General features: G+C 39.7%; 1 protein-coding gene across 35 annotated transcripts in view; it reads right to left on the reverse strand.

The window, feature by feature from the left end:
• Positions 1-26,207, reverse strand: part of PTPN22 (protein tyrosine phosphatase non-receptor type 22) — a 58,679-nt gene that overhangs the window by 31,868 nt on the left and 604 nt on the right. For 5 of the 35 annotated variants that reach the window (XM_063625734.1, XM_063625758.1, XM_063625744.1 and 2 more), the window contains exons 2-11: positions 12,524-12,632; positions 12,174-12,250; positions 11,656-11,751; positions 10,914-10,952; positions 9,709-9,780; positions 9,543-9,602; positions 8,080-8,222; positions 7,644-7,710; positions 5,192-5,269; positions 1,814-1,900 (exon numbers count right to left, since the gene is read on the reverse strand). In XM_063625734.1, the coding sequence (XP_063481804.1) occupies positions 1,814-1,900; positions 5,192-5,269; positions 7,644-7,710; positions 8,080-8,222; positions 9,543-9,602; positions 9,709-9,780; positions 10,914-10,952; positions 11,656-11,751; positions 12,174-12,250; positions 12,524-12,632 (828 nt within the window). Of the gene's footprint in view, positions 1-1,813; positions 1,901-5,191; positions 5,270-7,643; positions 7,750-8,079; positions 8,223-9,542; positions 9,603-9,708; positions 9,781-10,913; positions 10,953-11,655; positions 11,752-12,173; positions 12,251-12,523; positions 12,633-26,207 lie in introns of all 35 variants that reach the window. The other 30 variants (XM_063625738.1, XM_063625753.1, XM_063625737.1 and 27 more) reach the window with 13 other exon arrangements.

A 26,207-nucleotide genomic window follows, 5' to 3' on the forward strand; every position in this document is an offset into this window, starting at 1 on the left:
ATTCCTAATGCAAAATCTGCTGTCATTCTAATTGTTTTCCTCCTACAGTTAAGGTGTCATCTTTTTCTGGCTGATTTCTAAAACTTTTTTGTTGTTTTTTGTTTTCAGAAATTTAATTATGATGTATCTTCCAGTACTTTTTCAGCCCTGCCCTTTTTCTTTTCTTTCTGGGGTTTTGATGACACAATGCTAGATTTTTTTTTTTTTTTTTTTTTGTCCCTTAGTTCCCTGCAGCTCTGTTTATTTTTTTCAGTCTATTTTAACACTGTTGCTCAGACTGGACAATTTCTTTTTTTTTTTATTATTATACTTTAGGTTTTAGGGTACATGTGCACAATGTGCAGGTTTGCAATTTCTATTGTTCTACTTTTCAATTCATTAATTCTTTTTTCCATACCCTCTATTTTGCTGTTGAACCCATCTATTTTGCTTCAGTTACTGTATTTTTAAGTTCTAAAATTTCCATTTGGTTCTCTTTATATCTTGTTTCTTTGCTGAGACTCTTTTTTTTTTTTTTGATGAGGCTTTGTATTTTTTAATTTGGTTTAAGCATGTTTTTACTTTTTTCCTTTTTTATATTTTCATTCTTTTTATTGTCTTTGTTGTTGTTGTTTTAACCATGTTTTTAATTGCTCATTGAAGCATTTTTATCTTGGCTGCTTTAAAATCCTTGTCAGATAATTCCAACGTCTATATCATCTCAGTGTTGTCACCTATTGTCCTTTTTTAAATTCAGTTTGAGATCTTCCTGGTTCTTGGTATAATAAGTGATTTTCGACTGAAATGTGGGTATTTTCACATTGTTATGAGACTCCGAATCTTAGTTAAGCCTTCTCTTTTTGCTGGGGCTTTTTTTTTTTTTTTTTTTAACAGAGCGTTGCTCTGTCACTTAGGCTGGAGTGCAGTGGTGCAATCTCAGATCACTGCAACCTCCGCCTCCTGGGTTCAAATGATTCTCATGCCTTAGCCTCCCGAGTAGCTGGGGTTACAGGTGCACATCACCATGCTCAGTTAATTTTTGTATTTTTAGTAGAGACAGGGTTTCACCATGTTGGCCAGGCTGGTCTTGAAGTCCTGATCCCAGGTCAAGACCAGCCTGGTCAATATGGCAAAACCCCGTCTCGGCCTCCCAAAGTGCTGGGATTATAGGCGTGAACCACTGCGCCCAGCCATTTGGAAAAATTTTTTTGTAGAGACAATTGCTATGTTGCCAAGGCTGCTCTCAAACTCCTAGGCTTGAACAATCCTTCCACCTTGGCCTTCCAAAGTGCTAGGATTACAGGCATGAACCACCTCACCCAGCCAAGAGATTATTTTTAAATTTTTATTTCTCTTTGAGACAGGGTCTCACTTTGTTGCCCAGGTTGGAGTGCTGTGGTGCCATTTCAACTCACTGCGACCTCCACCTCCCAGGTTCAAGCAATCCTCCTGCCTCAGCCTCTGGAGTAGCTGGGACTACAGGTATGCCCCACCACTCCTGGCTAAATTTTTTTTTTTTTTTTTGGAGATGGGGTTCACCATGTTGGCCAGGCTGGTCTTGAACTCCTGACCTCAGGTGATCTGCCTGCCTCGAGCTCCCAAAATGCTGGGATTACAGGTGTGAGCCACTGGACTTAGTGAGATTAATTTTTTAAGTTAAATTACATCAAATTAATTTGTCATTTTCCACAGGAAATTTTCAGTGCAGCCCTATGCACACATGACGCTCTCAATTTAGTTGTGACAATAGATAAATCCTGCAACAAATCTGACATCCCTTGACCAAAAGCAAGTATGAAAATTTTTTTGACATAATATCTAGTTTAAATTTTACCTCTGTTCCAGAATGTTTATCTCTGATAACATCCATCTGTCTCTTAAATAGTTCTAATACAGCATTGTAGACCAGTTCATATTGTTCCTGAAGAGCATCACAACCCAGAACAAATGAAAACAAAAACAAAAAAAGTGGTGAACTACAGGACGAGATTTTAGGAATATGAACACCAATCAAATCCTAATATAGCAGACCCAAAAGGACGATCAGCACATTATTAAACTTACTAATTGCCTTATGCTTACATAGTTCACTTCAGATTTCAAAGCACTTTTATGCTGCTGAAAATAGCTGAATATTTGATACACCTCTAACTAATGTACAAGAATCTTATGACTTGTTTCTTTTATGTTCTAACCCTACTTTCTTATCTTTCTCTCCACCATCATTTCTCTAATTCTGTTTCCCTTGCTCACATTAAAAAAAAATTATTTCATTCTAGATGGATTTTTAGTAAGCAACCTTCATCTTTTCTGGAAAAAGAGATAGTGGTTGGTGTATAGATAGATAACTTCAATGTCTATGCTTTAATTTGGTCCTCACAATTGCTCTATAAAGTAGATAGGCTATTTATACCTATTTACAGTTTATCCCAGGTAATTCAGAAGGAATTTCCAGGACTTAGCTTAGAAACTTAATTTCCACACTCTTAGTTCAGTGCATTTAGATAAAGTTGCTAAAATTTTGTCCTAGTAAAGATACCAAAGTAAGGTAAACCACTAAATAAGGTTTGGAAATTTGTGGTTACAAAAGGATTTCACCATAGAGAAATGAGACCTCTACTATTACAAGGTTTATGAGTTATTACTACTCTGTTTTTGCCTGTAGTTGCTCAAGCACTTCATTTTACACTTAGTTTTTATCTGAAAGGGCCTATTCAGGGTTTTTCCTGACACTTTACACATTTCTATACAAATAAGGAACAATTTTTTTTCAAAGATAATTTTAGCAGGAAACAATGCAGAGTCTATATCATCCAACACAGCCATTAGTATGCTCTTTATTTATTTTATTTTTTTTGAGACACGGTCTCACTGTGTTGCCCAGGCTGGAGTGCAGTGATGCAATCTCAGCTTACTGCAGCCTCGGCCTCCCAGGCTCAAGTGATGCTCCCACCTCAGTCTACCAAGTAAGTCGGAACTGCAGGCACCTGCCACTACACCCTGCTAATTTTTGTATTTTTTTGTAGAGACAGGGTCTCACTATGTTGCCCAGGCTGGTTTTGAACTCCTGAGCTCAAGCGATACACCTGCCTCAGCCTCCCAAAGTGCGGAGATTATAGGTGTGAGCCACCACATCTGGCTAATTTTTTTAAGAAAGAAAAATTAGGGCGGGGCATGGCGGCTCACGCCTGTAATCCCAGCACTTTGGGAGGCCGAGGCGGGCAGATCACGAAATCAGGAGTTCAAGACCAGCCTGGCCAGCATGGTGAAACCCCATCTCCACTAAAAATACAAAAAAATTAGCTGGGCATGGTGACGCATGCCTGTAGTCCCACCCACTCGGGAGGCTGAGGCAGAAGACTTGCTTGAACCCGGCAGGCAGAAGTTGCAGTGAGCCAAGATCGCACCATTGCAATCCAGCCTGAGTGACAGAGTGAAACTCCATTTCAAAAAAAAAGAAAGAAAGAAAGAAAAAGAAAAATTAGACAGGAAGCTCTCATCTGGTTACAGTGCCATTTCCTGGTTAGAGCAGTGTCAGAAAAAACAGCTACAACTGTCAAGTTCAGTTAGTTGTTTGATAATGCCAAAATGTGAAGGCTTTTTCAGCTGTCTTCCAACTCTTAAAAGTAGGCCTGAAATGGAATTTGTTTTTGAAATGGGGTATGGTTTTATTAAATTAGTATTGCTATTTATATAACTAGGTTCCATACTTCTGGAATCTTTATGCATTTACATGGATCAGCCTTGTTTCAAGTCTGACAGCATTAAACCAGCTAATGCTTTCATTTCACATAAGCTTTCTCCCTCACAGGTTGAATATAGAAAACACTTACACTCAACACATGGAAGTTATTTTTTTCCACCAGTTATTAGTGGAAAATCTGTGCAGGCCAAACAGTTTTATATTATAATAGCTCTTTATTTTATCCCTTTAATTCACAACTTCTAGACTAAAATATCTGAATTGCCATTGTCAGTTGTTTTATCTCTAAAACTATTTGCATCTTCATTTGTGTTTTAAACACTTTAAGGTCTTGCTATTTAAGTAGTTAAAAGTAGTTCTAACAAATTACACAAAAGTGCCTGTTAATAAACATCAATACACGTTTGATGAATGAATGGGTCAATACTAAATTCTATATTAAAAATGGAGACCACTTAGAAAACTAAAACTATTGGGTAAAACTATTCGTGTAGAAATATGGGTGAAATTAATATTGTAGACAATGAGAGATTTGGGCTAGGAGAAGGGAAGAGCATTCCTAATGGAGTGAACAAGTGTGGGTATTCTCGGGTAGGTTAAAAGATTGTGATACATAAATAGAGTGTGATTGTAATTTTTTTTTTTTTTTTTGAGACAGAGTCTCACTCTGTTGCCCAGGCTGGAGTGCAGTGGCGTGATCTCAGCCCACTGCAACCTCCATCTTGCAGGTTCAAGCAATTCTCCCACCTCAGCCTCCCGAGTAGCTGGGATTAGCAGGTGCCTGCCACCATATCCAGCTAATTTTTTTATTTTTAGTAGAGACAGGGTTTCAGCATATTGGTCAGGCTGGTCTCGAACTCCTGACCTCAGGTGATCCACCCACCTTGGCCTCCCAAAGTGCTGGGATTACAGGTGTTAGCCACCACGACAGGCCCAATTATGTTTTTTTCTTTAAGTATGCATGCAATAAGAATCAGGAGAAACTATAGAAAAATAGTGATGGTGGCTATCTCTAGGTAATAGGAATATGGTTTTTATTTTTATTTTTCAGTGTTTCCTAAAATGAGCACATAGACTGAATTCTCCATATTCTGTTACCACATCCTGAGGTAGAAATTACAAATCCCTGATTTTCTATGCTTTCAGAGATGAATTTTATCACTACAAAATGTCAAGTTAACATGACCTAGCTATTTCAAGTCCACAAGTCAGTTTGTTGAATACTTTTACAACATCCTTTGTAAGGAAGTAAGTAATATTACATTGGCGTCTTAATATTTTCTGAACAGACAGTAAAATAAGGAATGAAAGGAATTTGACCCAGGACAAGGGATACAGGAAAAATATTGGGATATTCAGAGTTAGAGAAAACGGCAATGGACTCTAGAGCACGTAATGGTAAATTAGTGTTATACTGAGCCATCAGCTGTTTTTGGACGCCTCATCATTAAACATAGAGATGGAGCAAGACTCAGACACATGTTCTGATCCATTCACTATAGTTCATACCTGCGTTTGAACTAATGAAGGCCTCTGTGTCCGCATTTCCCAGATCAAACTGAAAACACTGAAGTTCTCAGGAATTATCTATCAAATTAAAGGGGAAAATATTCCTTTCAATATTTTGTTAATAAATTATTGCTACTTTTTCATAGTCTTGTACTTCCATGGCATCTGCTCTTCTAACATGGGGTAATATCAGAAAAATGATGCATTTTTAAAACAAATGAGGTTTCTAATCACTTGCCGCATGATTTAGAGTCTAGTATTTTCCCTAGAAAAGACTAAAGAAACTCTTCAGAATGATTTCACACGGTGTAACCAAATGTCTAAAACTATAGATATAACGAGGGACAGGATTCAGTAGATGCACAAGTATGAGAGTTGTATAAAATAAAAGAGGTTGGTACATAGGTCTAAAGGCCATATTTTAAACTTCCCATTTCCTATTAGACATTAAAAAACGATATATAGATTGGAACGCAAAGTATGATTGCAGTAAGTTGAGTCCATCTATTAAAGCAGTTTGGATAAAGGAAGGGTAACTATATAATTTAGGACAGTGGTCCTCAAACTTTATCATGCATCACAATCACCTGGACAGCTTGCTGGGCCCCCATCTCTAGAGGTATTATTCAATTCAATGGGGTGGGGCCCAGTAATTTGCCTTCACCTTACGTTAGGTGCACCTAACCCCCTTGGGGTTCAACCCCTACACTACTGGAATCTTCAAAGATTGGAAAACAAACATTAAAGGATATATAAATTACAGACTTCCTGGGAGTCTGAAAAAGTAGAAATAGGAATATTTGACCTATTTTCAGTATTTCACAAGAACTAACAAATTATATGTCTACTAAAACATCTGCACAAGCTAAGTGAAATACCTAGTTTCCTTGGGTTTTGATTTTTGCTTTTTGTTTTTTTGGTCTTTTTTTTTTGTTTTTGAAACGGAGTTTCACTCTTGTTGCCCAGGCTGGAGTGCAACGGCTTGATCTCGGCTCACTGCAGCCGCTGTCTCCTGGGTTCAAGCGATTCTCCTGCCTCAGCCTCCTGAGTAGCTGGGATAACAGGCATGTGCCACCAGGCCCGGCTAATTTTGTATTTTTAGTAGAGACAGGGTTTCTCCATGTTGGTCAGGCTGGTCTTGAACTCCCAACCTCAGGTGATCTGCCTACCTCAGCCTCCCAAAGTGCTGAGATTACAGGCATGAGCCACTGCAATCAGCCAAGTTTCCTTGGTTTTGATTAGAATTGTCAACTCAGAATGGCAACAGTAGAACAGTGATATCCAGTAAAATATAATGTGAGCCACATATGTGATTTTAAATTTTCTTTTTTTTTTTTTCTTGAGAAGGAGTTTCACTTTTGTTGCCCAAGCTGGAGTGCAATGGCACAATCCTGGCTCACTGCAACCTCCACCTCCCAGGTTCAAGTGATTCTCCTGTCTCAGCCTCCCGAGTAGCTGGTATTACAGGCATGCGCCACCACACCTGGCTAATTTTGTATTTTTAGTAGAGACAGGGTTTCACCATGTTGGTCAGGCTGGTCTCGAACTCACAACTTTAGGTGATCAGCCTGCCTCAGCCTCCCAAAGTGCTGGGATTACAGTGTGAGCCGCCATGCCCGGCCAAAAATTTCTTTCTTTTCCTTTATTTATTTTTATTTTTATTTTTATTTTTATTTTTTTGAGATGGAGTCTCTCTCTGTTGCCCAGGCTGGAGTACAGTGGCTCAATCTCTGCTCACTGCAACCTCCACCTCCCGAGTTCAAGCAATTCTCCTGCCTCAGCCTCCTGAGTATCTGGGATTACAGGCACACGCCACCAAGCCTGGCTAATTTTCTTTTGCCTTTTTTTTTTTTTTTTTTTTTTTTGAGACAGAGTCTCACTCTGTCACCTAAGCTGGAGTGCAGTGATGCGATCTTGGCTCACTGCAAGCTCCACCTCCTCGGTTCAAGCCATTCTCCCGCCTCAGCCTTCTGAGTAGCTGGGACTACAGGTGTCCACTACCACGCCTGGCTAATTTTTTTGTATTTTTAGTAGAGACAGGGTTTCACCATGTTAGCCAGGATGGTCTCGATCTCCTGACCTCGTGATCCACCTGCCTCGGCCTCCCAAAGTGCTGGGATTACAGGCGTGAGCCACCGTGCCCAGCCTAAATTTTCAAATAGACACATTCAAAAATGAAAAGAGGTGAAATTAATTTTAATAACATATCTTAGCCCAATATATATTGTATTTCTAACAAGTTCTCAGGTGGTGCTGATGCTTCTTGTCTGGGGACCATCCTTTAAGACCCACCTACCTGGGAACTAATTTAATCATCTGGCAGAGTGAGTCTACAAGTACATTTTCTAGAAAAGATGAGTCATGAAGATAGATGTTTTGAAAAACCAAACAATTACTAAGTATGAAAGCAGTAGACTAAGCAAATGGGAAGTGCCTGCTGAGAGAAACTCACCCCATCTTTTAGCAATATCCATGTATAATCAATAGCACAAATAACACCAGTCCTTCCACAGCCAGCGCTGAAATGAAAGATCACAGTAGCATGTATGCATGTATACCTAGAGAGAATGGACCATTGACAGTAGCTAGAAAATTTCACCAACAGATTTGAGGAAGAAGATGCCTGGGGACAATTAAACTTTCCAAACCCCACCATTTCCCAGAGCCCATTTGTCATGCAAGAGGTCCTAGGCAACATCTCAGAGCAAGAGTCTCTAGAACTGTACTACTCACAAGTAACTTATCAGAAAAACATGAATTTAATGCTTAGGTTGAATTTATTATCACTTGTTTCTGCTATTAACCTTTTCCCCTTTCAATTACTGAGTCCTGGCCAGACTTTGACATTTGGTTCATTTTAGGTAGAAGGTTTATATATAGTGTCATACCTGCAGTGAATGCATATGGGAACACTGTCATCCTCTTGGTAACAACGTACATCCCAGACGAGCTCAAGAATAGGGTCTATAGATGAAGGTACATCATGGTCTGGCCAATTCTTGTAATGAAACTGGTAGATAGTTCGAGTTTCCTATAAAAAGTAGCCAGATGGGAGGGGAAGAGGGGCAAGGGCTGAAAAACCACCTATTGGGTACTATGCTCACTACCTGGGTGATGGGATTATTCAGTGGCATGCACATAACAAACCTGCACATTTATGCCCTTGTGTCTTATATTCATAAGATTAAAGTTGAGGCTGGGTGTGGTGGCTTATGCCTGTAATCCTAGCACTTTGGGAGGCCAAAGCAGGCAGATTATTTGAGGTCAGGAATTCAAGACCAGCCTGGCCAACATGCGGAAACCCTGTCTCTATTAAAAATACAAAAATTAGCAAGGCATGGTGGTGAGCACCTGAAGTCCCAGCTACTGGGTAGGCCACGGCACGAGAGTTGCTTGGACCCAGGAGGCTCAGGTTGCAGTAAGCCAAGATTGCACCACTGCACACTCCACACTCCAGCCTGGGTGACAGAGCGAGACTGTCTCAAAAAAAAAAAAAAGTTGAAATTATTTTAAAAATAGCCAGGATAATAAGACAACTCGTGGTTAGGACTCCACCTCATTATACCCAGACATCAGTCCGGCATACTAAGTTGTTATCTGTATCCTTTTTGAAATTTATTCCGATTTCTTCTCCATAGATCTCAGGTGACCAGATGCTTTCTGAAAACCATTAAAAGTGATTTCAGGTCACTTACTATTGGTTTGCCCCCATCTGCCCCATTCACAAGAGGAAATAGCTGGATATGAAAATAGTTCAAACCAGTGTTTCCCAACTGGTATGCCTCAAATGTGTCACAATCATGCTGATATATTAAATCTTTTTGCCTTAGAAAAGCTGGGCAGGGCCTAGGGCAGCCTAAGCTCTCAAACTGGTCCCCAGTCTCTATGCACTGTTCAGCTTCTGTTCACCCTACAAATATTATCATTTTATATGTGTGCCATGGTATAGAATAGACTGAAGACATATTATAACAATGGTCTCTTCTTTTTTTCTTCTTCTTTGAGACACGGCCTTGCTCTGTCATCCAGGCTGCAGTGTAGTGGCACCATCTCGGTTCACTGCAAACTCCGCCTCCAGGGCTTAAATGATTTCTCCTGCCTAAGCCTCCTGACTAGGTGGAACCACAGGCATGCACCACCACACCCAGCTAATTTTTTTGTATTTTTGGTAGAGACAGGTTTTTGCCATGTTGGCCAGGCTCAAAGTTCTCTTGAATATGAAGACTCATTCACGACATCAAAGACCCTACCACTCCCCATTGTCTTATGCCCAGCCTGAGCTGCACACGTCTATATTTACTTGCCTGATCTCTATAGGCTTTTGAGTTTATCATTCTCATTTTATACTTACACTATTGAACTTAACTTTTAGAGTCCTGATTATATAATCAGATTTCCTTTTTTCAGCTTCCTAAAAAGAAAAAGAAGACTCAAGTATTAGTGATTGCAAAGACAAGCTCTCTATAAGGTAGACCCTGGAGGCTTTACTCAGACACGAGAACAGACATTACACTTACACAGGATACGGAGAAAGGGCCAAATTCCAGCTGCATCTCTCCTGGCTCAGCCCAGTAGCGCTCACACTTTTTCTGTTGCACAAAGCAGAATACAGTGATTTCCCTCCATATATTCTAGTCCCCTGGGGGAATAAAACCCACTCTCTCATTTGGAAGCAAATTCAGCAATATGTCCTTCACCTTAGGTTAGGTGCATCTAACCCCCTTGGGCTTCAACCCCTACATTATTGGAATCTCCAAAGATGGGAAAACAAACATTAAAGGATATATAAATTACAGACTTCCTGGGGTCTGAAAAAGTAGAAATAGAAATCTTTGACCTATTTTTAGTATTTCACAAGAACTAACAGAAATCATATGTCTACTAAAACAGCTGCACAAGCTAAGCGAAATACCTAGTTTCCTTGGTTTTGATTAGAATTGTCAACTTAGAATGGCAACAGTAGAACAGTGATATCCAGTAAAAATATAATGTGAGCCACAAATGTAATTTTAAATTTTCAAATAGACACATTAAAAAATGAAAAGAGGTGAAATTAATTTTAATAACATAGCCCAATATATCAAAACATTTTGACACGTAACCAATATAAAATAATTATCAGATATTTGGCATTTTTTACTAAGTCTTCAAAATCCAGTGTATATTTTATATTTATAGCTAATCTCAATTAGGATGCCAAATTTTGGAAATACTTTATTTCCATTTAGATTTAATAAAACTTACATTTGAAAAATTTTCACATATTCAAACAGCTTTCTGATAACTGAATTGCATGTCAGTTTTTAAGTTTAAATCAATTAAACTAATTGAGTTCCCCAGTCACATTAGCCATATTAAATGCTCAATAGCTGTATGTGGCTGGTGGATGCAATAATAATCCTGGACAGCACAGGATTAAAAGCTCCGGCTGGCAGTTAAAGATATCTAATTAATAGAAATGGGCAAGTGATTTGTTAATCTTAAAAGCATACCTTGTTTTAAACTGTAAAACATAGGGTCTACTGAGAAAACAAATAAATAGGATTCTTAGGAGAAAAAAAAAAAAAATCCCCTGAGAATCACGTGGCATTCCCAAACTGAAAACTAGGAAGATGACATAAGTTTTATCTAGGTACACTCAGGTAAGTTCTGCTGCCAATTTCCTTCTCCTTTTTCTTCTTTCCTGTGTTTTAAGGTCAGTAGGTACTAGAAAGTAACTTACCTTTCCCATTTCATACTCCATGCATGCCATAACAATGATCTGGGGGATGAAATAGATAGAAACTTAAACATTCATATACAGTTAGAAAGAGCAGTTAATACATGGATCCCAGAGTCAGAAAGTATTAACCGTTCTTTTTTCTGTTTTGTCGCTTTTTTTTTTAACCAAAAAATAAATCCTGGTGACTTATAAAATATTGCTCTTACTCTTCCTTCATTCTGACAATACTTCCCCTTTCTCTGTTCAGACCAGTAATCTTGTTACCAAATGAGCCTGTCAAGGTTAAGAACTTTCTAATTTTTTAATTTATTTTTATTATTTTTTAAAACTTATTTATTTTTGAGACAGGGTCTCATTCTGTCACCCAGGCTGGAGTGCTATGGCACAATCTCAGCTCACTGCAGTCTCAACCTCATGGGCTGAAGCGATCCTCCCACATCAACTTCCTCAGTAGCTGGACTATAGGCGCACACCACCACTCCCAGCTAACTTTTGTATTTTTTGTAAAGACAGGATTTTGCCATGTTGCCCAGGCTGGTCTAGAACCCCTAGGCTCAAGCTATCCACCCCTCTTGGCCTCCCAGAGTACAACTGGCTAAGAACTTTCATTTCCTTGGACAAGAATGGCATTGTGATTCTGACTAAAAGATGCCTGAACCCTGAAGTTCCACTGACCAATTTTTCAAAAGCACTGTTTTCAATAAAGTAGAGAATAAAGTAACAAAAGCAACATCATACTTACAAGGACACTATATTCCCAAATCATCCTCCAGAAGTCCAGGAGGGTTGTAGATAAAGGACCCTGGGTGGCAATATAAGCCTTGGGTCCATAAACTCCCTAAAGGGGAACAGAAATTACATGGGGTGACTACAAATAGTACCCTGTTCTCACCTAGTCCTCCCCTTCCTTTTTTTTTTGAGATGGTCTCACTGTGTTACCCAGGCTGGAGTGCAGTGGCATAATCACAGCTCACTGCAGCCTTGACCTCCTGGCCTCAAGCAATCCCCTTACCTCAGCTTCTCCAGTAGCTGGGACTACAAGCGCATGCCACCACACCTGGCTAATTTTTTAACTTTTTGTTGAGATGGGGTCTCATATGTTGCCCAGGCTGGTCTCCAATTCTTGGGTTCAAGTGATCTTCCTGCCTCAGCCTCCCAAAGTTCTGGGATTACAAGCATGAGCCACTGAGTCCAGCCAGCCTTCCCCTTTTTTTAGGTATCTAGAGAAATGTGGAATGGTTTTATTTTCTTTCACTGTACCTTAATGAAGTTGGCATTGATGTAGCTGGAATCCTCATCAGAGGTTATCAGGGATAGTTCTACCCGGCTATAATCATCTATAATACAAAAGACAGACATAGTACAATTAAGAGGGCTTAGTCAGCAGATTTAAATCAGGGCCTAACACTGTGAATAGTGTATGTTCATGAGTGAACAAGTGAATGAATGAATGAATGAATGAATGAATATTCTTTTGCAGTCATAAATAGTACAAACTAAGTTGTCAATGCCATGTTCCAAGATCAGGATCAGTAAGCAATGGGTACAAAGAGATAGTAATGATTGAGTTTGGGAGAAAGTATGAGTTTATAGAGAGAAATGGAACTTACAAGGCAAAATATCCTTATATCTGTTTTTCTTGATATTCTTGGGCTTCTCAGCCACAGTTGTAGGATAGGTTTTGTCTGCCTTGTACTTGGTAGATTGCCTTTTCAGCTTCTGTAATAAGATTCCAAGAATAATTAATCTTCCTAGAGAAATGAGGTACGAAGCTATCTCTAAAGAGCTTTCCTTTTCCACTGGCAAAACATTCTACCTCAACCCTTTTATTATCTTCTGGTTCTCACTCCATTCAGGACAGAGCTGCAGAGCATAAGGAGACCTGTGTTCAGTGACATTTGGAGAAGTGAAAAGATCACACTTACTGCAGCTGAGCCATAGATAACGTGAATTTGAAGGTGAAACTTGTGAATATTTTAAGAACCAAATATCTTCTGGAAGCAAGCTATATGCTCCACCCAACAGGCAGATATTAAAAGTTTAATTTACTTACTTTATAACTGCTTTTTAGTTAAATGGTCAACTGGAAAATAAGTTCCATTAGTCTTTTTACTTCAGATCGCTGTTTTTTCTAAGTGGAAGTGGAGTTTAAGCTGAATAAAATCTCTCTATATCTAGCAAAATTTCAAAGTTTTCAATTCCAAAAGCAGTCACTTTTTTTTTTTTTTTTTTTGAGATAAAGTTTCACTCTGTCACCCAGGCTGAAGTGCAGTGGCTTGATCACAGATCAATGCAGCCTCAACTTTCTGGGCTCAGGTGATTCTTCCACCTCAGCCTCAACTCCCACCTCAGCTTCACCTCCCACCTCAGCCTTACCTCCTGAAAGCTGGGACCACAGGCGTGAGCATCACACCTGGATAGTTCTCGTATTTTCAGTAGAGAAAGGATTTCACCATGTTGCCCAGGCTGGTCTCAAACTCCTGGGCTCAAGCAATCCACCTTCCTGGGCCTCACATAACTTTTATTACTGTATATTATCATAATTGTTCTATTGTATTACTAGCTATTATTGCTAATCTCTTATTGTGCCTAATTTATAAATTGACCTTAATTATAGATATGTATGTATGTATAGGTAAAAACAACATAGTATACATAAGATTTGGTACTATCTGCAGTTTCAGGCATCTACTGTAGGTCTTCAAACACATCCTCCATAGATAAAGAGAGCCTACTGTAGTTTGAATTCCTCTAGATTTTCAGAACTGGATTTAGAGATACTGAACTGATATCTTTTTGTTTGTTTGTTTTACTTTGAAACCCAAGAAGCTACTGAACTATCTTTATAGCATATGTTTACTTTAAGATGGATATGGATACAAGTGGACTAATTTGGGAATTTAAGCACACATGAAAGACTATGCTGAATTTCAGCTGAAGTTACACCAATTTTTCAAATCTCCCTGCTCTTAAGCAACCTCAGAATGATCATTTTCAGGTTGCTGTTGATCCCAGGGCTGCTGAAAAGATCTCAAGTCCCAGAACAGTTTCTTTTAAGAGTCTCCAGAACTAAGCTCAGTGCATACTCCTTGTAATACTGTTTTTATTTATTTTTGTTTTATTTTGCTTGTGGAACGCTTTCTAGGGAGAATGCTATACACAAAGCCCTTTGTGTAAGACATGCTTCAATTAATTTGGCAAAATGTTATAGATAAAGGTGATGGGTGTGTGTGTATGTGTGTATAGGTATTTGTGTAGCTGCCTTCACTGCCACCTTCAACAATGAGGCAGAATGGCTTTCATTTTTCCTACTCCTTTCCTCCCCCTGGAGTAATCTAGCTGGATGACAAAAGCAGACACTCTTAACAAAACATTACACAGGAAATGCCTACAGAATTATTCATTTGTAATGTATTAAAGATTTGATTTTTTTCCCTCAAACATCTTATCTTAAGGTCATAACACTGTGAAGCCTTCCTTTTTCTTTCTGTTTTTTGTTTGTTTGTTTGTTTTTGTTTTGTTTTTGAGACAGAGTCTTGCTCTATCGCCCAGGCTGGAGTGCAGTGGCATGATCTCGGTTCACTGCAACCTCTGCTGCCCAGGTTCAAGCAATTCTCATGCCTCAGCTTCCCAAGTAGCTGGGATTACAGGCACCCGCCACCACACCTGGCCAATTTTTTGTATTTTTAGTAGAGACAGGGTTTCTCCCTGTTGGCCAGGCTGGTCTTCAACTCCTGACCTAAAGTGATCCCCCCACCTCGGCCTCCCAAAGTGCTGAGATTATAGGCATGAGCCACCGAGCCCGGAAGGCTTCATTTTTCTCTTCCACATCTCTTCCTGCCAGACTCCCGGGCTCCAATACCCCAAGAAAGAACAAATTAGGGCAAAATTAGGGCATAAAAAGTAATAAACTACACCAGAAAAGGAGGAGCCCTGAGAGTGGAAAGCAAAAGGGTATAAAAGAGGAAGCAGGGTCATGGGGATGGGTTTAAGTTTGGGAAGAAAAGATATAAGATCTAAAGGGTGGAAAAAATAAAATAAAAATAAAAAAGAGAATAAAGTGAAGAGAGAGCTCAACATCCCTCATGGGCCCTGAAATAGAGTGGAATGTGTGAGAAACCAGATTCTGTGTGTGCTTGATAAGCTAATAGTAAGTTCATTGGGTTTGTAGATGATACTACCCCTTTCATTTCAAGAAAGGAGGGGAGAACGGGGATCCTGGCCAGTATAACAAGGAGTATTAGATTCTAGAAATTCGGATTGAGTCATTTGCATGTTATTCTCATAGACTAGTAAATAAAATAAAGTCACTCCCAAAAGAGAACAGAAAGTAAAAGAAAGCACAAGACCACGGTATCTTTGCCTTGAAGGACTACATTACTGGATAGAAGATGTAGCATTTTAGAGACATGTTAGGGAGAGGAAAATCAAACTTGGCTCTCCTGTGCTAGGTGGGAGAACACAAAGTTTGGCTGTCTCCAGAATCCTGCAAGGTAGTTCCTCAGTGCCTTGCAAATATAGGTCAGTATTATACCAAGCCTCAATTAGGACAGAAAAAGTGCAAGTGGTAAGGAATGGCATTAGGAGCTCAGGCTTCTAAATCCAGTAATCAGGAGAACTACCAGTAGGAATGGAGGACAAGACTGAATTGTACGAGCGTGCAACGCAATCATCTTCAACAAGACTGACAAACGTATAGAGGTTAGTTTCCAGTGCAATAGCAGGGCAAGTGGGTAGGTGGGTAGGCAATAGCTAAACTGGGGTGAGTAAACCAAGAGGTTCAACTTTAGATACATAAAGTGTGAGAAAATGGCAAGAAATGTGTATGTTTGTTTGTTGGTTGGTTGGTTGGTTGGTTTTTGAGACAGAATCTTGCCTTGTCGCCCAGCAGAGAGTGCAGTGGCGCAATCTTGGCTCACCGCAACCTCTGCCTCCCAGGTTCAAGTGATCCTCCCACCTCAGCCTCCTGAGTAGCTAGGATTACAGGCACCTGCCACCATGCCCAGCTAACTTTTGTATTTTTATTAGAGACAGGGTTTTACCACATTGGCCAGGCTGGTCTTGAACTCTTGGCCTCAAGTGATCCGCCTGCCTCATCCTACCAAAATGTGGGGATTACAGGCGTGAGACACTGCGCTCAGCCAAGAAATGTGTTTTAAGTGTCTTGTGAGTAAATGAAAATGTAGGACTAGATGGTCCCTAGTGAGAGGCTGGAGATGGTATTAGAGAAATCAGCTTCAGAGGTGATGTGATACATTTATTCTGGTGATGGCATTTTTAGAAATTGCACCTTAATGTGCACAAAGGTCAAGAAATGCTGATAAATATGTTCAAGTGATAGGCTGATTCGCAGGAATGAGTAGTGTCAATTCATAGATGTCTGTGCACTTGCTCTGTAGGATGTACCGTGTTGATAACTGTTTGGTTAGTATCATTACTATAATATACACAGAACCAGGATGTATCTATGTCTCCTTTATAGAACCAAGATGTAGCCAGATCTTTGATATGTCTCTAGTCTTCTAACGAATCTCCAGAAGTTGCAATAGTACCAGTCTGACTTCCAGTATATTTTAAACCATTAGCACTTAAACCTGGCCTTCAGAACTAGGTATCTTCTTTCTGTTAGGATTCAATGAATCCTTTATATTTAATAAATGCCTTTTTTTTTTTTTTGAGATGGGGTCTCACTCTGTCATCCAGGCTAGAGTGCAGTGGTGCAATCTCGGCTCACTGCAACTTTGCCTGCAATCCCAGCTACTTGGGAGGCTGAGACAGGAGAATCACTTGCGGTGAGCCAAGATCGCACCATTGTACTCTGGTCTGGGAAAAAAGAGCAAAACTCCATCTCAAACAAACAAACAAAAAACTGAAACTGTGGTAAGTGCTACGAAAAATAACATATGGTGCTAATAAGAACTTACAATAGAAGATTTGATCTATTCAAAGCCAAAAAGCTTTCTCTGGCCAGGTGTGGTGGCTCATGGTTGTAATCTCAGCACTTTGGGAGGCTGAGGTTGGAGGATCACTTGAGTCCAGGAAGTCAAGTCTGCAGTGAGCTATGATCAAGCCACGGCACTCCAGCCTGGGTGACAGAGCAAGACCCTGTCTCAAAAAAAAAGAAAAGAAAAAAAAGAAAAGAAAGCTTTCTCTGAAGAATTGACCACCAAATTGAGATCTAAAGAATTATTAGTCAGGCATGGTGGCTCACACCTGTAATCTCAACACTTTGGGAGGCTGAGATGGGAACCCCAGAGGTTGAGGCTGCAATGAGCCATGATCACACCACTGCTCTCCAGCCTAGATGACCAAGTGAGGCCCTGTCTAAAAAAAAAAAAAAAAAAAAAAAAAAAAGGCCAGGCATGATGGCTCACGCCTATAATCACTTTGGGAGGCCAAGGTGGGCAGATCACGAGGTCAGGAGATCGAGAGACCATCCTAGTTAACACAGTGAAACCTTGTCTCTACTAAAAATACAAAAAATTAGACAGGCATGGCGACATGCACCTGTGGTCCCAGCTACTCAGGAGGCTGAGGCAGGAGAATCGCTTGAACCCAGGAGGCAGAGGTTACAGTGAGCAGAGATCGCGCCACTGCACTCCAGCCTGGGTGACAGAGCAAGACTTCATCTCAAAAAAAAAAAAAAAAAAATTACTAAATGTTATCTAGGTAAAGAGGAGTATGAGGAATGTTCAAGGCAGAGGTAACAACATGTGTTTTTTGGCTGCATAAATGTCTTCTTTTGAGAAGTGTCTGTTCATGTCCTCTGCCCACTTTTTGATGGGGTTGTTTGTTTTTTTCTTGTAAATTTGTTTGAGTTCATTGTAGATTCTGGATATTAGCCCTTTGTCAGATGAGTAGGTTGCAAAAATTTTCTCCCATTGTGTAGGTTGCCTGTTCACTCTGATGATAGTTTCTTTTGCTGTGCAGAAGCTCTTTAGTTTAATGAGATCCCATTTGTCGATTTTGGCTTTTGTTGCCATTGCTTTTGGTGTTTTAGACATGAAGTCCTTGCCCACGCCTATGTCCTGAATGGTATTGCCTAGGTTTTCTTGTAGGATTTTAATGGTTTTAGGTCTAACATATAAGTCTTTAATCCATCTTGAATTAATTTTTGTATAAGGTGTAAGGAAGGGATCCAGTTGCAGCTTTCTACATATGGCTAGCCAGTTTTCCCAGCACCATTTATTAAATAGGGAATCCTTTCCCCATTTCTTGTTTTTGTCAGGTTTGTCAAAGATCAGATAGTTGTAGCTATGCGGCATCATTTCTGAGGGCTCTGTTCTGTTCCATTGATCTATGTCTCTGTTGTGGTACCAGTACCATGCTGTTTTGGTTACTGTAGCCTTGTAGTATAGTTTAAAGTCAGGTAGCGTGATGCCTCCAGCTTTGTTCTTTTGGCTTAGGATTGACTTGGCGATGCGGGCTCTTTTTTGGTTCCATATGAACTTTAAAGTAGTTTTTTCCAATTCTGTGAAGAAAGTCATTGGTAGCTTGATGGGGATGGCATTGAATCTATAAATTAGCTTGGGCAGTATGGCCATTTTCACGATATTGATTCTTCCAACCCATGAGCATGGAATGTTCTTCCATTTTTTTGTATCCTCTTTTATTTCATTGAGCAGTGGTTTGTAGTTCTCCTTGAAGAGGTCCTTCACATCCCTGGTAAGTTGGATTCCTAGGTATTTTATTCTCTTTGAAGCAATTGTGAATGGGAGTTCACTCATGATTTGGCTCTCTGTTTGTCTGTTATTGGTGTACAAGAATGCTTGTGATTTTTGTACATTAATTTTGTATCCTGAGACTTTGCTGAAGTTGCTAATCAGCTTAAGGAGATTTTGGGCTGAGACAATGGGGTTTTCTAGATATACAATCATGTCATCTGCAAACAGGGACAATTTGACTTCCTCTTTTCCTAATTGAATACCCTTTATTTCCTTCTCCTGCCTGATTGCTCTGGCCAGAACTTCCAGCACTATGTTGAATAGGAGCGGTGAGAGAGGGCATCCCTGTCTTGTGCCAGTTTTCAGAGGGAATGCTTCCAGTTTTTGCCCATTCAGTATGATATTGGCTGTGGGTTTGTCATAGATAGCTCTTATTATTTTGAGATACGTCCCATCAATACCTAATTTATTGAGAGTTTTTAGCATGAAGGGTTGTTGAACACATGAAGAAATGCTCATCATCACTGGCCATCAGAGAAATGCAAATCAAAACCACAGTGAGATACCATCTCACACCAGTTAGAATGGCCATCATTAAAAAATCAGGAAACAACAGGTGCTGGAGAGGATGTGGAGAAACAGGAACACTTTTACACTGTTGGTGGGACTGTAAACTAGTTCAACCATTGTGGAAGTCAGTGTGGCGATTCCTCAGGGATCTCGAACTAGAAATACCATTTGACCCAGCCATCCCATTACTGGGTATATACCCAAAGGACTGTAAATCATGCTGCTATAAAGACACATGCACACGTATGTTTATTGCGGCACTATTCACAATAGCAAAGAGTTGGAACCAACCCAAATGTCCAACAACGATAGACTGGATTAAGAAAATGTGGCACATATACACCATGGAATACTATGCAGCCATAAAAAATGATGAGTTCGTGTCCTTTGTAGGGACATGGATGAAACTGGAAAACATCATTCTCAGTAAACTATCGCAAGGACAAAAAACCAAACACCGCATGTTCTCACTCATAGGTGGGAATTGAACAATGAGAACTCATGGACACAGGAAGGGGAACATCACGCTCCGGGGACTGTTGTGGGGTGGGGGGAGGGGGGAGGGACAGCATTAGGAGATACACCTAATGCTAAATGACGAATTAATGGGTGCAGGAAATCAACATGGCACATGGATACATATGTAACAAACCTGCACATTGTGCACATGTACCCTAAAACCCTAAAGTATAATAAAAAAAAAAAAAAAAAAAAAAAAAAAACATGTGTGCAAGGCCTTATGGCAGAGGAAGCATGGCAAGGACAAGAAAATGAGCATGCTGTAAGAAGCTGGAGAGACATTATGTAGGACATTGACAGCCGTTTTAAAAGGTTCTTTGGGAGGTAAATGAAGTTCTATTTGTGAAGCACTTTTAGCACAGAGTCTGGAAAACGGTTCTATGGATTAGCTGTTGTTACTGTGGAAAGTAGATGAACAGAAAACGTATATAAGGAAATGCAGGTTTAAAATAATCATGGAACATTTTCAGGCTCAGAAATCGAATGAAATTAACATAATAAAGTACTATTTTATGCTAGTTATATCAGAAAAAAAATCATGATTTTTACCTGATACAGTTTAAGTACAGAGGTTAAGAGGCTTTGAAAAAAAACAGACCAGTTTCAAATCGAGGCTTTGCCATTTCATGGGTAAAATGAACATAATATTTTCCTCTTGGGGTTGTTGTAATGATTAAATGAGATCATATACGGCAAAGCACTTAGCAGATTGCCTAGTGCATAGTAAGTAGGCAAAATGTTTTCATCTTTTATTCTCTTTTATATTTATTAAGTCTAGCAAGGTGGTAGAGAATATGATAAATTCACATATTGCAAATTAGAAAAACTCCTTTGGAAATACGTTTGGTAATACTTAACCAATTAGATGCTAATAGTCTTTGACCCAGTAATAACATTTTTGGGGATCTAGCCTAAGGATTAATCCAAAAGAAGGGAAAAACCACATGGAAAAATATATTCATATTAGTGTTATCAATAATCATGAAAAATTAGAAATAACTCAAATGTCTAACAATGGAGAAATAAATTATTTGGGTATTACTATGTCTCAGGAAGTTTATATACTTATTAATTTCACAGCAATTCTTCAAAGTGAATACTATTCCCACATCTTACTGACTTAATCCAAGGTCACACAGCTAATCATGGGCATAACTTAAATTCAAACCAAGATTTATATGACTCCAAAGTTTTTATGACTTCAGATTATAAAGCAAGACTACCTGAAATTGAAATTCAGTTCCACCACTTACTAGCTATGTGACCCTGGGCAAGTTAATTGACCTCTCTGTTTGTTTCCTCACCTATAAAATGGAAATGAAAACAGTACCTTCCTCAATGGAGTAAATGAGTTGATATATGAGTGTTTAGAACAGTGTCTATAAGAGGTATAGAAGCATTCTCTATCATGATTATTATTCTTTCATTATAAAACCAGATGGACAGGCTGGGCACGGTGGCACACACCTGTAATCCCAGTACTTTGGGAGACCAAGGCAGGCAGATCACAAGGTCAAGGGATCGAGGTCATCCTGGCCAACATGATGAAACCCCGTCTCTACTAAAAATACAAAAATTAGCTGGGTGTGGTGGCACACTCCTGTAGTCCCAGCTACTCGGGAGGCTGAGGCAGGAGAATAGCTTGAACCCAGGAGGTGGAGGTTGCAGTGAGCCGAGATCATGCCACTGCACTCCAGCCTGGTGACAGAGTGAGACTCTATCTCAAAACAACAACAACAACAACAACAAACCCACATAGACGAATATATGTCCATGTGATGATGCTGCATCATCAACTATTAAAAATTATATACATTTTAATCAGCCTGATAATTTTGGTATAATGGTAAGTGAAAATATGAGAATACAAAATTATATCTATGCTATAATTACAATAATATTAAAAAATTATATAAATGGACAAGAACTAGAAGATCCACACAAAAAAGCTATTGTTGGTTCTCATGTGTGTGTATGACAGGGTCCCACTCTGTCTCCCTGGCTGGCGTGCAGTGGTGCAATCTCAGCTCACTACAACCTCCACCCCCTGGGGTCAAGCGATCCTCCCACTTCAGCCTCCCAGGTAGCTGGGATTACAGGCATGTGCCACCACGTCTGGCTAATTTTTTATTTTCAGTAGAGATGGGGTTTCATCATGTTGCCCAGGCTTGTCTTGAACTCCTGGACTCAAGCCATCTGCTCACATTAGCCTCTCAAAGTGCTGGGATTACAGGCGTGAGCCACCTCACCTGGCCAAGATCCATAAAAAAAGTTTTGATTTGTTAGAATGTTGGTATTATGGTGAGTTTACTTTCTTTTAACTTTCAATAATATTGTTTTATAAGAATAACAATAATAAGGAATATTTGAAAGTACCTTTAGAAATTTCAACAGTATAGTTGCATCCTGCTGTTTCTGCTGTGTAGAAACTATACTAACTATGCACAATGCACTTACCCTAAAACTAGGTCTTTTGAGAGACTCAGTGTCATTGGATGAAGTAGAACACTATTGGATAAGGATTAATTTCACAGCTCTGTAATAAGACAGATCTGAGTTAAATTTCATCTCTATGACTGAACAGCTGAGTGAGCTTAGGCCAATTATTTAACTTCTCAGAGCTTCAGTTTCCTCATTTGTAAGTCAGAAATCACATTTGTAGCTATTTCACAGGGTTTTCTTAAGGAGTAGTAAATAAGAAAATGAATGTTGATGTTTCCTTGACCACCTCACCCAGACTATCACAATTATATTAAGTATTTAATATAGCAATTAGTTGTTTAATGTCTGCCTCTCTAAGACATATCTATTGTCTTATAAAATAAGCTCCACCAAAGCATGGTGCACTGCACTACATTCCTAGCATCTAGCGCATTACTCTGCACACAATAAGCACTCAATGAATGTTTATATGAATGTATAAAAACCTTAGATGGGTGGTCAGTGGTAGTTTCAACTACAGAAAAGTTACTGAATTTAGTCCTGGCACAGGCAAAAGACCAAGCAGCATGGCATTGGCTTCAGCTGCCATTAACAGGACTGCCACATCCAAACAATCCTCTCACAGTATCTGTGGGGGACTGGTTCCAGGACCACCCCCTTCAAGATACCAAAATCTGTGGATGCTCAAGTCCCTCATATAAAATGGCATAGTATTTACACATACTATACATGTTCTCTTGTATATTTTAAATCATCTCTACATTACTTATAATACCTAATACAATGTAAATGCTAGATAAATTGCTGTTATGTTTTATATTTTTTATTTTTTGTTGTTGTGTTATTTTTGGTATTTTTTTCAAATATTTTTGATCCATAGTTGGTTGAATCCAAGGATGTAGAACTTGGGGATACAGAGGGCCATCTGTATTGTTCTCTGTACAAAGATGTATGGCCAAGAAGGAAGTGGAGACTGAAATCTGAACCACGGACCTGGGGAGAGGGTAAAGGGGTTAGGATGCACAGGGAATCTACCTGGAAATAGAGATGACTTTTGATAATTCCCCTAAAGATACCACCAGTTAAGTGAACAGTGGCCTTGTGTCACAGAATCAGTCCTCAAACCTCGGAAACATAAAATCCTGGGAGAATACATTAAGGGCTTAAGATGGGACACAGAACATGACCAGACGGAAAGAACTCCAATTTAGTGGCAGTATTTACCTTGTCCAAGCAAGCAGTCTAGCCTCATTCACTACTCCTCTACTCCCCCAAAGCTCTCTATCTGGTGTCTCATCTGAAACCTTTAGATGAAGCTGAGAGGAAGACTCTATTTTTCCACTGGAGGACATGAGTCAGTGAACAGTGAGGTTACACTTAATCACTACCCAAAAACAAGGTCCTTAAAATCAGGAGCTAGAAAAGCAAGGAAGTGGTTAATATAAAAGTCAGGATAGTGACTATTCCCTTGGCCAGGGTAGGACAGGACAGGGTGGGATGGGGGTAGAGGGCCTGATGGGGCGTGGGGCTTTGGGGGTCTGACAGTTTCTTGACTTGGATGGTGGTTGCACTGCTAATGGTTGCTTTATAATTATACTTAAATGTTTTATGTACTTTTCTAAATGTGTATCATATTGCACAATATTAAGCAGCTAAAAAAAAACTATAACATGTTTTTAAGCAGGGAAAAAATGACCAGATTTGGCTGGGCGTGGTGGCTCATGCCTATAATCCTAGTACTTTGGGAGGCTGAGGTGAGTGGATTACTTGGTTGGACAAACCAGCTTGGCCAACATGGTGAAACCTTTTCTCTACTAAAAATACAAAATTAGCCAGGCGTGGTGGCTCATGCCTGTAATCCCAGCTACTTGGGAGGCTGAAGCAGGAAAATCGCTTGAACCAGGGAGGTGGAGGCTGCAGTGAGCCGAGTTCGTGTCATTGCATTCCAGCCTGGGTGACAAGAGCAAAACTTCATCGCCCCCCAAAAAAAGACCAGATTTGTATGATTAAAAGATCCCTTGGTGTTGAACTGAAAATTGATTGAAGGTGGGGCAAGGCTAGAGGCAGAGAAGCCAGTTAGGAGGTAGCTGCTGTATTTTGGTGAGAAATTATAATGACTTTAGCTGAGAAAAGGTAAAATATTAGGGATATAGTCTACATTTTTTTTTTTTTTTTTGAGACAGGGTTTCGCTCTTGTTGTCCAGGCTGGAGTGCAACAGCTCTATCTCGGTTCACTGCAACCTCTGCCTCCCGAGTTTAAGCGATTCTCCTGCCTCAACCTCTTGAGTAGCTAAGATTACAGGTGTCCGCCACCACGCCCAGCTAATTTTTGTATTTTTAGTAGAAATGGGGTTTCATTATGTTGGCCAGGCTGGTCTCAAACTCCTGACCTCAGGTGATCCACCCGCCTCGGCCTCCCAAAGTGCTGGGTTTACAGGCGTGAGCCACTGCCCCTGGCCAGTCTACATTATTTTTAAAAATACAACCAAAATAAAACAGAGGCCGGAACTGCCCCTCAGCCCACTTTTTACACCTATGCCTTGGGTTACTTTGGCTTAGGAATTACAGTCCAGGGGCAGGGACATGTAAACACATGTGCTAGAACTTCCTACTTACCTCCTTTCAGGTACTTTACCAGAGGGGCTCAGACTGATCAGCCAGTGGCAGTGAGAGCACATTTTTCATAGTACCACAAGATTATTCATGTTGAGCTGACATCGGAGTTCCTATCATAATATCTAATCACTCAATAATATCTAATTACTCAAGACTTTCAGAGTGTTTTCACATCTACTATCCGGTACCAGAGTGTTAGCTCCAGGAGGCAAAGGTTTTGGTTCTTTTTGTTCACTGCTGTATTTTTAGTGCTTAGAACTGAACTTGGTACATACTAAGTGCTCAATAAATAGTACTCAATGAATGACCACATTTAATGATTGTTATTGATATTTAATCATCACAACAATCCTGTGAGGATAGGTAGGACATGAATTATTATCCCCATTTTATAAGTTAGAAAACAGAGGATTTAAGAACATGTCAAATACTTGATAATTTGGTGAAAAAAAATCATGATTTAATTTCAGGTTTGTACTTTAGTTTCCCCCTTTCCCCCCATTTCTTCACAACTGAAGAGCTAAGGTTTAAAATTCTTTGTTTCTCTGAAACACCAGCTGTAAGTACTCTAAAATACATGATAGGTACTATTAGACACCCTGTGTTATCTGATATCTCAGCTTGTAGGGTGAATGAGGCCTACCCAGCTGCTATTGCATCAATAATCACAATTCTCTCAAAGGAGATTGGTTGTTCTTCTGGGTAATCTAATCCACCCAACCTGAAGCTACCCTGTACTCATGTTTCTCTCCTTGACCTACGCTTGTCTCTACTCTCCATCCTAGCCATTCCACTTCTCCCAGCAAAAGAAGTTAAGGATGCCCTGTTATTGAAAAAACACGTTATAATATATTTTTCATATGAAAAAGAAAAGAAAAATGATGGCCAGACATAGTGGTTCATGCCTGTAATCCCAGCACTTTGGGAGGCAAGATGGGAGGGTTGCTTGAAGCCAGGAGTTCGAGACCAGCCTGGGCAACAAAGCAAGGCTCATCTCTACAAAAAAGAAAAAAAATTTTTGTTTTTAATTAGCCAGGCATGGCGATACACACCTGTGGCCCCAGCTACTCAGGAGGCTGAGGCAGGAGAATCACTTGAGGCCAGGAGTTCAAGGCTACAGTGAGCTATGGTTGCACTGCCGCACTCCAGCCTGGGTGACAGAATAAGATTCCGAATCTTAAAAAAAACAAACAACAACAACAAAAAAAAACTGTGGCAGTGGGTAGTTTTGGTGCTCTTCAAAAACCTTTGTCAACCAAATAGAATCCCGGGGGGGAAGCTAAAAATGTAATATTGCATGAAAAGTTAACATTGGTCTCTTCTTAATATTAATTAAAATTAGTAATATAAAGCATAAACCACAACTTAGATACCTGGGGAAATCTGGATGTTCAATTAATATTAGTGTTTTTACATCTGGAGTTGTATATGTCTTCTGTAGGATTCCTAACCAAACTCCAAAGAACTAGCAAACAATATTAAA

The sequence above is a fragment of the Symphalangus syndactylus genome, chromosome 12, assembly GCF_028878055.3.
Source record: "Symphalangus syndactylus isolate Jambi chromosome 12, NHGRI_mSymSyn1-v2.1_pri, whole genome shotgun sequence".
NCBI lineage: Eukaryota > Metazoa > Chordata > Mammalia > Primates > Hylobatidae > Symphalangus > Symphalangus syndactylus.